The following is a 9325-nucleotide window of genomic DNA, read 5'->3' as shown; positions in this document are numbered from 1 at the left end:
GAGTGTCTTTGGATGTCCCTGGAATATCCTGGGATGTTCCCAAGCCAGGGCACAGCCCTGAATGTGCCAAGGAATGATCAAGTGAATGAATTAATTCCATTCAAATAATTAATTATCCAAATAATTAATGGAATTATTAAAACCAAAAAGCCACGCCCAGAGCTCCCTGTGAGCCCACCCTCCCCAGTGCCTGGCCTGGTTTGACCCCAGCAGTGAAAGGACAGCAGGGTCAGGCGTCAGTAAAAGACTCTTTATTCATAAATAGCTGATATCCATCATTCCCATCTGTACACCTCTCTCCAAAGGCCGGGGCCACACAGCTCTGAAACTCTACAGAAAACACCCAAAGTGTCCACTTTGACTTCTCCAGGACAATAGAACACAGCTGGTTGGCATTACCAAATATATATATATATGTATATATATTTATATATGTACATGTGCTGAAAAAAGAAGCCAGTGCAGCCTTTCCCAAGGAGTCTCTCCCAAGTATTTTCACTGTACAACATTCAGAATTTACATTGATAGAACAAGGCACAGAAAGTGTGGTATGAAGCCAAGGCCATGCTTTTGATTCCACGTTCTGTCTCCCTTCCCCTTCTCCTTCAGCTTCATCCTAGGAAGGGCTCAGGGCTCTGCCCTCCTTCACCCCAAACACGCCGGGGCAGGGAGGGATGCTCAGGCAGAGCAGCCAAGAACCTTTTCACAACCTCTTCACTGCAAAAATAAAGGAGCAGAAGAGAAAACAAGTCTCTCTAGAGGAATACTTTTGGGTTATTTTTTTTTCTCTTTTTAGGAATTATTTATATTTTGTGTCAGGCTGGGTCGAAGTTCCTCCTCCTGTTTTCACCTAAGAGCTGGCTTAAAGTTGAGGATGCAAGTTGGGAATTTTGTTATCTCTTGTCTGACACTGCCCAGAGTCTCACCAGACTGACCAGCACCACGTTTTATCTTATCCAAACCAACAACAGGAGCACATTTAACATTTTTTTAGGCATTTATCAGCTGGGCATTTTGTTGGGGCAAAATGCCCAGCTAATAAACGGCTGCAAAAATGTTACATGTGCTCCTTCTGTTTTTTGTTTTTTTCTCTTTTTAGGAATTATTTATATTTTGTGTCGGGCTGGGTTGAAGTTCCTCCTCCCGTTTTCACCTAAGAGCTGGCTTAAAATTCTGGTTGAGGATGCAATGGGAATTTTGTTATCTCTTGCGTGACACTGCCCAGAGCCTCAGCAGACTGACCAGCACCACGTTTTATATTATCCAAACCAACACAAGGAGCACATTTAACATTTTTGTAGCCGTTTATCAGCTGGGATATCAGGGTCACAGCGGGATGGGGGAGCGCCAGGTGAGGGGATGGAGTTTTTGTTCCCAAAGCTGTGGTTGTGAGCCCAGGGTTTGTGTGTGCCCTGCCCAGCTGGGAGAGGCACTCAGGAGCCCTGGGGCTCAGCACAGGGGCTGGGGTGGAGGATGAGGGGGGAAAGGATGGGAAAATCGACAGCTTCACCTAAAAATCTGGGGCTGGGGTTTGGGGTTTCCTTCCTCCCCCTCCAGTGCCTGAACAAGGGACACCTGAAGGGATTCCTTGAGGAGATATCCCAACCAGAGACACCTGAAGGGATTCCTTGAGGAGATATCCCAACCATGGGTCAATATTCCCAATTCCAGCGTGGGCATGGCAGGGGCTGGATGTTCCACTCTGCCAGAGCCAGGGGCTAGTCAGTGCTGGGAGGGTTTGGGAGGAAACCCCAAACTTTCCCCTCCTGCTGTGCCCAGGCTGGGTGCAGGGCACCCCAAACTTCATCAATTCCACCCCAAAACCCTGGTGCTGGGCAGGGAGGGCTGTGCACACCCCAGCCCCTGCAGGATCAGGAGCTCATCCAAGGAGGAATTTCACCAATTCCACCCCAAAATTCTGGGGCTGGGCAGGGAGGGCTGTGCACATCCCAGCCCCTGTTGGATCAGGAGCAGTGTCCAGGGAGGGATTTCACCAGAGCTCATCCCAGGAATGAGCAGCCCCTGGGAAACCACGGGCAGGCCCTGGGTGAGGGATGTTCCCCTTTCCTGCTGTGCTCCAGGTGAGACAGAACTCTCTGGGGGCGTCAGCCAAGGAAAGGCCAGAGAGGTAACCCTGGAGATTGTCCTTGGTTGTCAAGGACTTCAAATCTCATTTCCTGTTTTCCACTCAGTTAATTACCAGCCAAGAGCAGCTCTTTGCTGCAATCTGTGTTTTACAGGCAGAAACAGCCTGAAAAAAGAAGATTCAGTTGGTGACCAGAAGCCCAGCCCGGTCCCTCCCTTGTTTAACTCACCGTGGACCTGGGCTGTGTCTCCCTTTAGTGGAAAATTGGAATTGATCAGTTATTGAATGCTTTAAAACTCTCACAGCACTGCCTTGCAGGTGGAAAAGAATGAATTTGCAGTGTGATGTGAATATCCCAGACCCTGCAAAGTGATTTATGCTGAATAAGATTCTCTGAAAGGCAGCAGTGCCCAGGCCAGACATGGGGAGAGCAGCTGTGGCCAGAGATAAAAACAAGGACAAAAGCAGTTTGCTGGATTTTAAAGAGAATTGTTTGATATCTCTTCATCTATTACAAAAATCCCAATAAAACTTCTGTGGGAGTGCAGGGCGGTACGAGATGGAAATGAGCTTTATGGTGCTGGCGGAGCTGGGAGTCATTTTTAAAATGCAGCCATTAGTCTGCAATGAGTCATGGCACAGAAATACCTGGGCAAAGTGCTCAGGAAAATGAAAATCTATTAAAGCAGATTCTTTGGTGATGTAAAATCAGAATGGCTCTTTCCCCTGAATAGAGCTAGGGCAGCCACGTGGAATGTACAGGGGGGGAAATGCACATTTCTCCTTCTTTTACTTTCTAGTTCAGGGAAAATTGTTTTTCAATTATCATAATTTATACAACAGAAGAAAGGAATGAATTTTTAATTCCTGGCCTCTAATCCTTTTCCAGGTGCTCCTCCACATCTGTGTTTTGGGTCAAATCATATGAATACGTGCACGGATTTCCAAAAGGTCTTTTAAAGAGAAAGGGAGAAAGGAAATAAATATTTGGGGCATTTCTGGTTCATTTGAAGAACACAAGAGCATCAAAGCAGTCAGGAATAGGAAGGAAAGCTGGAGAGTTGTTGATTCAGGATCTCAAAGAGTGAGATCAGCAACAAAGAGTTGCTTTAATCAAAGGGAAGAAGAAAAACCAGGGAACAAAACCTAAAGGGCAACATCCAACTGAGCCCTTCATGGGGGAACAGCTTCCCTATAGAATTGTCCAGCTTGGACATTGATTCCCTTTCAGGACATGGGATTGTGGGTGGGCTGGGATTCTGGGGCAGGGCAGGGTCCTTCTGAGAGGGGGGTCCTGCACTGGGAGGGTCTGCAGAGCTCCAGGGTGGACAGAACCCCGAGGAAAGGCAGCAGAGGCTGAGCCCACACAGATCCTGGGGCTCCCCTGGGCTGTCAGGAGGATGGAGCAGAGCAGGAGGATGCAGCTCCTTTTCATCCCGATTTCCCAAACCCTCCCTTTTAATCCCAATTTCCCTTCTCTCTTTCCTGTTGGGAAGGATGAGAGTTTGACTAGAAAGTCTCACAGATATGTGTGCTTGGCGGAAGGATTTTTAAATGTAGAGTCTGATGAAGGAATAGAGATGGAAGCAAGTTTTGGTATAGAAGAAAAGAATTGCTGAGCCAGTCTCACTGGATAACCAGGGAGGCAAAGGGTGTGTTAGTTAGAAGGGGTTTTATGGCTTAGAACAAAGGATAAACCCACCCCAAACAAGAAGATGCTTTTACCAAGCAGAAAGATAGCACAGGCAAACAAGGCAGCAAATGTTGCAAGTAGAAAATTATCTCAGAATTTTCCACTGCAAGAAAACTGAAAAAAACTTCTAGCTTAAACTGTAATGTACTGACTTTTAGTGATTGGAGAACAGCAACATGAATATGGTAATTACAGTAGTTATGATAGGCTGTAGATAATAGTTAAGGTATAGATTAGTTCTACTATAGATTGGTATTAAGATGCTCAGGAAAGAAAAGTATATAATGCATTTGTAGCCAAAATTAAAGGGTCTTCAGCCTTGTGTGCAGCTAGAGCTGACAGCTGTGGGCACAGCTCTGTCACCCACGACCCTGGACTGCTGTAGCATCTTGGATAGAATAAACTGCATTCTGTATACAATAAACTGCATTTTGGATACAATAAACTGCATTTTGAAGAGCCCCTGGAGTTCCACATCTCTCATTTTGGCTCTCACAGTGGCGCCCAACGTGGGGCACCATTAGTAAGAGCCCGAATGAGGGATGTGGGTGTCCAGGCCTGCCTGCAGCTGGAACTGACAGCTGGAGGCACAGCTCTGTCATCCACGACCCTGGACTGCTGTAGCATCTTGGATAGAATAAACTGCATTTTGGATAGAATAAACTGCACTTTGGATACAATAATCTGCATTTTGGAGAGGTGCCTGGAATCCCACATCCCTCATTCGGGCTCCTACACTTTCCCCATTTCTGAGGTACTTGAGAGGTTCAGACTTCCCAGAACACCTGATCCCAAAGATCCCCCTCCAATGTCTAACCCAGGAATCCCCTGCAGCACCTGGGGTGCACAAACCCAGCCTGCTCAGGAGCAGAGCAGCTCTGGGGCGCTGAGAACAAATCCCTGCTGCAGGCAGAGCCGGGTTGGTTTCCCCGACAACGGCAGCTCGCAGACTCTGCTTGTTCCCCCAGTGCCATCATCCCTTGTTTTGTTTTTTTTTCTAATGCCTGACATTTTGTCCAACCAAGAACAGGTTTGTGGAGGAGGACTGGCAGTCAGTGGGGATGGAACTGGAGGAGCATGTGCTGCTGAAAGCAGTGACAGCTTGCAGCCGGTATTTCTGTCTGCCCCGAAACCTGTGCCAGGAGCCTCCTGCCAGGCTTGCAGGAGATGCTGAACTGCAGGAAAGCTTTGCACTGGTCTCAGGATTTCCAAGTTTCAGGATTTCCATGTCTCAGCCTATTCCTGAGCTGGGCAGGCAGTGACATTTGTGATTTCAGGGCAGCACAAGCAAGGACAGAGCTGATGTTGCTGATCTCATTGTTGTTGTTGTTCAGATTTTCACCCTGCAGTCCTGGGTGAAGGAACTGCCCTGCTCTCAGCCAAACACAAGGCTAAAACAGCCTCCAAACCCTTGGTTTGGGTTTCCTGCATTTCCACAAAGCTCCCAAAGCCTCATTTCTGTTCCTTTTTCTCCTGCCTGTGCCCTGGCAGCCCCACGGGCTCCAGCACCTCGGCTATGGTGAAGGATGGGAGTGAAAAGAATGGTCAAAAATAATGGTGACATTTGGCTCAGTACCAGCTCCACCAGGCCCTCGCTCACAGTGACAGCTCTTTTTGGTTTGATTGAAGCCATAAATAATTTCTGCATGGAATGGGTAAAAAATGACATGAATTCTCTGCTTAGATCCTGATTTTTGGGGAAAATGCAATTTGTAATTAAACCAAGGTAACACAGCCAGCTCTGGACCCCGCAAAATTCCCAAACTGTGCAACAAAATCCAGGCCAGTGTTGGCAGTGCTGTGTGGGGTTTGTGGTTTCAATCTGAAACCAAACCAAAATGAAGCTGTGCTGACTGCCTTCACCTTCAGCTCAGCCACAGAGAATGAAGTAACAAAAATAAATGTCTCAACTTGCTAAAATAGGGCTGGAAAATTTCCCGTGTGTTATTTGGTTATTTAAATCCACCCCCAAAGACAGTTTTTTGACTAAGAAAGTTTGCAGACGTAGAAAATTAGAAAATTCCTCTGGCGTGTGCACACACCCCCCAGTCTCAGAGAGAAGGGGTTTGTTCTGGAATTTTGGTAACAGAGCAGGCAGCAAAGCTCTGCAGCAAATGTACATTCATTAAGGGGCTGAATTTTTAAAACAAATTATTTGGAATACACACGATGTGAAATAATTATGAGATCTTCTAATTCCTCAAACATCTGAACAGGATAAGGCCAAATTTTCAGTTTTCCTGTAGCAGACATAAAGTGACAACGTGATGGGATTTTTAAACCACCCTTGAAGCGAGAAACCTTTTAACCAGGACCAACCTCCAGTGGCTCGAAATATCCAGTGTTATTTGTTGATTTTCACTAGAGAAACCTTTTAACCAGGACCAACCTCCAGTGGCTCGAAATATCCAACGCTATTTGTTGATTTTTCACTAGGCAGTACACGAACATGACTGTTCCTAAATACAGAATAACATTTCCCTCTTATGGCTCTGTGTCTCTCTCCCTCCTGCCCCGGCGCTGACACAAGTGCAGGCTCGTTTGGGGCACCAAAATGTGGGTTTTAAGTGGAGGAGGACAGGGAGGAGCTGGTTTTCCTCATCACCAGAGGGTTTTTAGCTTCTGCTCCTCCCGTTGCCACTGATGGGGGCGAGTTCCATCCCCACAACCCCTGCTGGCCGTGTGTCCTGGCAGGACAGAGGGACTAAAGCCCCTTCCTGGTGCAGGGGAACTCGGGCTCGTCCAGCTCGGGCTCTGGCACGTCGGGGGGCTTGGAGTGTGTCCTGCCAATCTCCTCCAGGGCACAGGCCAGCGAGTCCAGGTCCCCGTCGTGCTGGTGCCGCGCCTCCCACAGGTCCAGGATGACGGCAGAGGGGCTGCTCTGGGTGGCAAAGAAGGAGAGGTTCCTGCAGGGAAAAGAGAGAAAATGGGTGAGGAAGGAGGATAGGTTCCTGTGGGGAAAGGAAAGGAGAGAAAATGGGTGAGGAAGGAGGAGAGATTCCTGCAGGGAAAAATGGTGAGGAAGGAGGAGAGATTCCTGTAGGGAAAGGAGAGAAAAAAAGGAGAGATTCCTGCAGGGAAAGGAGAGAAAATGGGTAAGGAAGGAGAGACTACTGCAGAGAAGGGAGGGAAAAAGGGATGAGGAATAAGGAGATATTCCTGCAGGGAAAAAAAGAGATTCCTGCAGGGAAAAAAAGAGATTCCTGCAGGGAAAGGAGGGAAAAAGAGATGAAGAAGAAGGAGAGATTCCTACAGGGAAAAAGGGTTGAGGAAGAAGGAGAGATTCCTGCAGGGAAAGGAGAGATTCCTGCGGGGAAAGGAGGGAGAAAGGGACGAGGAAGAAGAAAAGATTCCTGCAGGGAAAGGAGAAATTCCTGCAGGGAAAAAGGGGTGAGGAAGAAGGAGAGATTCCCTGCAGGGAAAAAGGGAAAATGGAGTGACAAAGAAGGAGAGATTCCTGCAGGGAAAGGAGAGAAAAAGGGTTGAGGAAGAAGGAGAGATTGCTGCAGGGAAAGGAGGGAGAAAGGAATGGGGAAGGAGGAGAGATTCCTGCAGGGAAAAAGGGGTGAGGATGGAAGAGAGATTCCTGCAGGGAAAAAGGGAGATGATAGAGGAGAGATTCCTGCAGGGAAAGGAGAGATTCCTGCAGGAAGAAAAGGGGAAAAGGGGTGAGGAAAAAGGAGAGATACCGGCAGGGAAAGGAGATAAAAAAGGGCGAGGAAAAAGGAGAGATTCCTGCAGCGAATGGAGGGAGAAGGAGATGAGGAAGAAGGAGAGGTTCCTGCAGGGGAAGGAGAGAAAATGGGTGAGGAAGAAGGAGAGATTCCTGCAGGGAAAGGAGAGAAAAAAGGAGAGATTCCTGCAGGGAAAAAGGGATGAGGAATAAGGAGAGATTCCTGCAGGGAAAGAAGGGAAAAGGGATGAGGAGCAGCCCGGGCTGCAGCTGTGCCCTATGCCCAGCATGATCCACGTGTTTGGAAAATAAAACCCCTCAGCAGCTGGTGCTTGGGTTGTGCAAAGACACAACCCCTTTGATCCGGGATTTTCTATTTTGATAATGTGCTGTTTTTAGGACCATGCAGGGGTAATTTGCACAGAATTTGGTAAAACAAAGTGTTTATCCAAAACTCTTTTTCCTTTTGCTCAGATGTGGTTTATTGAGGCTCCCACACAAAGCAGGAAGCCAATGGAAAGTTACTTTGCCTGATTTAAGTATTCCTCTGCTCTCCTGGGAACGCATTTATAGAGTTTGTGACAATCAGAAAATATTTTTGTGAGGAAGCTGCCTCCGCCAATTTAATTTAGCCAAGCAGAAAAAGCAAAGTAAGAAGTAAATTGGTTTTTACAGCATCTTTCACTTTTAATAATCATAATATTATTACTCCTAACGGTAGAGCATGACTGTCTCTTTTTAAGATGTCTTTCCCTTCAAAAAAAAAAAATTCTGCAGGATTCATTTTGGAATAGGAAAGAGAGAGAGAGAGTCAAGGGGATTTGTCTGGGGGAACGTGCAGCCTCCTAAGGGCTTTGAACAGCTCTTGGATGGACAAAATCCTTCTGCAGCCTTGGGCTCCTGAGGGTGGGCAGAAGGATGAGGAGCTGGAACCAGGAGTGAACCCCACTTAGCCCTTCATTCCCACCCACACCCCAACACCAGAAGCAAACCAACCAACCAACCAACCAACCAACCAACCAACCAACCAACCAACCAACCACCCACCCCTGAATGGCCCAAAATCCCCTTTCCAGGTGCCAACCCCTGCAGCCATGATATTTTATGAAAAATTCTTTTGTTAGGATTTTTTCTTTTGAGAAGCTGAGAAGCCTCAGAGGAAAAGAAAAACAATAATTATCTGCTGCTGTGGAATGCAACAAGTGGATCTTTGATTGGTCTCATGTTGGATGTTTCTAATTAATGGCCAATCGCAGTCCAGCTCTCTTGGATTCTCTGAGAGTCACGAGCTTTTGTTATCATTCCACTTCTTTCCTTTCAAGCCTTCTGATGAAATCCTTTCTTCTATCCTTTTACTGTAGTTTTAATGTAATATATATCATAAAATAATAAATCAAGCCTTCTGAAACACGGAGTCAGATCCTCATCTCTTCCCTCATCCTAAGACCCCTGTGAACACGGTCATGTATAATTTTCTTTTAATATAATATACATCATATATATATATATATATATATTAAATATATATCATAAAATAATAAAACAGCCTTCTGAAACGGGTCAAGAGTCTCATCTCTTCCCTCATCCTGGGACCCCTGTGAACACCACCACAAACCCCATGCCAGGGTGCTGCCGTCACCTGCTGATGCTGTTCTTCTGTGCCAGCAGCTGCCAGTCCTTGCCCTTGGCGCCGGGCGCGTCGAAGGTGGCGCAGATGCGCTGCCGGATGGAGCGCGGGATCTTGAAGGCCTTGGGGCCCAGCTGGGCGGGGAAGGCGCTGTCCTCGTGGCCAAAGAAGGGGATGTTTTCTCTCTCGGCCTGTAGGGAAAGGAGAATCAAAGCTCAAGTTGCTTGAACTGGAAACAGAAAATGG

General features: G+C 47.1%; 1 protein-coding gene across 3 annotated transcripts in view; it reads right to left on the bottom strand.

Annotated features, from left to right (window-relative positions):
• Positions 1-253: 253 nt before the first annotated feature.
• The window catches only part of UNC5D (unc-5 netrin receptor D), a 109292-nt gene continuing 100220 nt past the window's right edge, over positions 254-9325 (bottom strand). For 2 of the 3 annotated variants that reach the window (XM_063175084.1, XM_063175085.1), the window contains exons 15-16: positions 9092-9270; positions 254-6685 (exon numbers count right to left, since the gene is read on the bottom strand). In XM_063175084.1, the coding sequence (XP_063031154.1) occupies positions 6484-6685; positions 9092-9270 (381 nt within the window). In that variant the 3' untranslated portion in view covers positions 254-6483. The remainder of the gene's footprint in view (positions 6686-9091; positions 9271-9325) is intronic. The other variant, XR_010030385.1, reaches the window with a different exon arrangement.

Source organism: Melospiza melodia, chromosome 23 (genome assembly GCF_035770615.1).
Source record: "Melospiza melodia melodia isolate bMelMel2 chromosome 23, bMelMel2.pri, whole genome shotgun sequence".
NCBI classification, from domain to species: domain Eukaryota; kingdom Metazoa; phylum Chordata; class Aves; order Passeriformes; family Passerellidae; genus Melospiza; species Melospiza melodia.
This window is presented reverse-complemented; position numbering and strand designations above follow the sequence as displayed.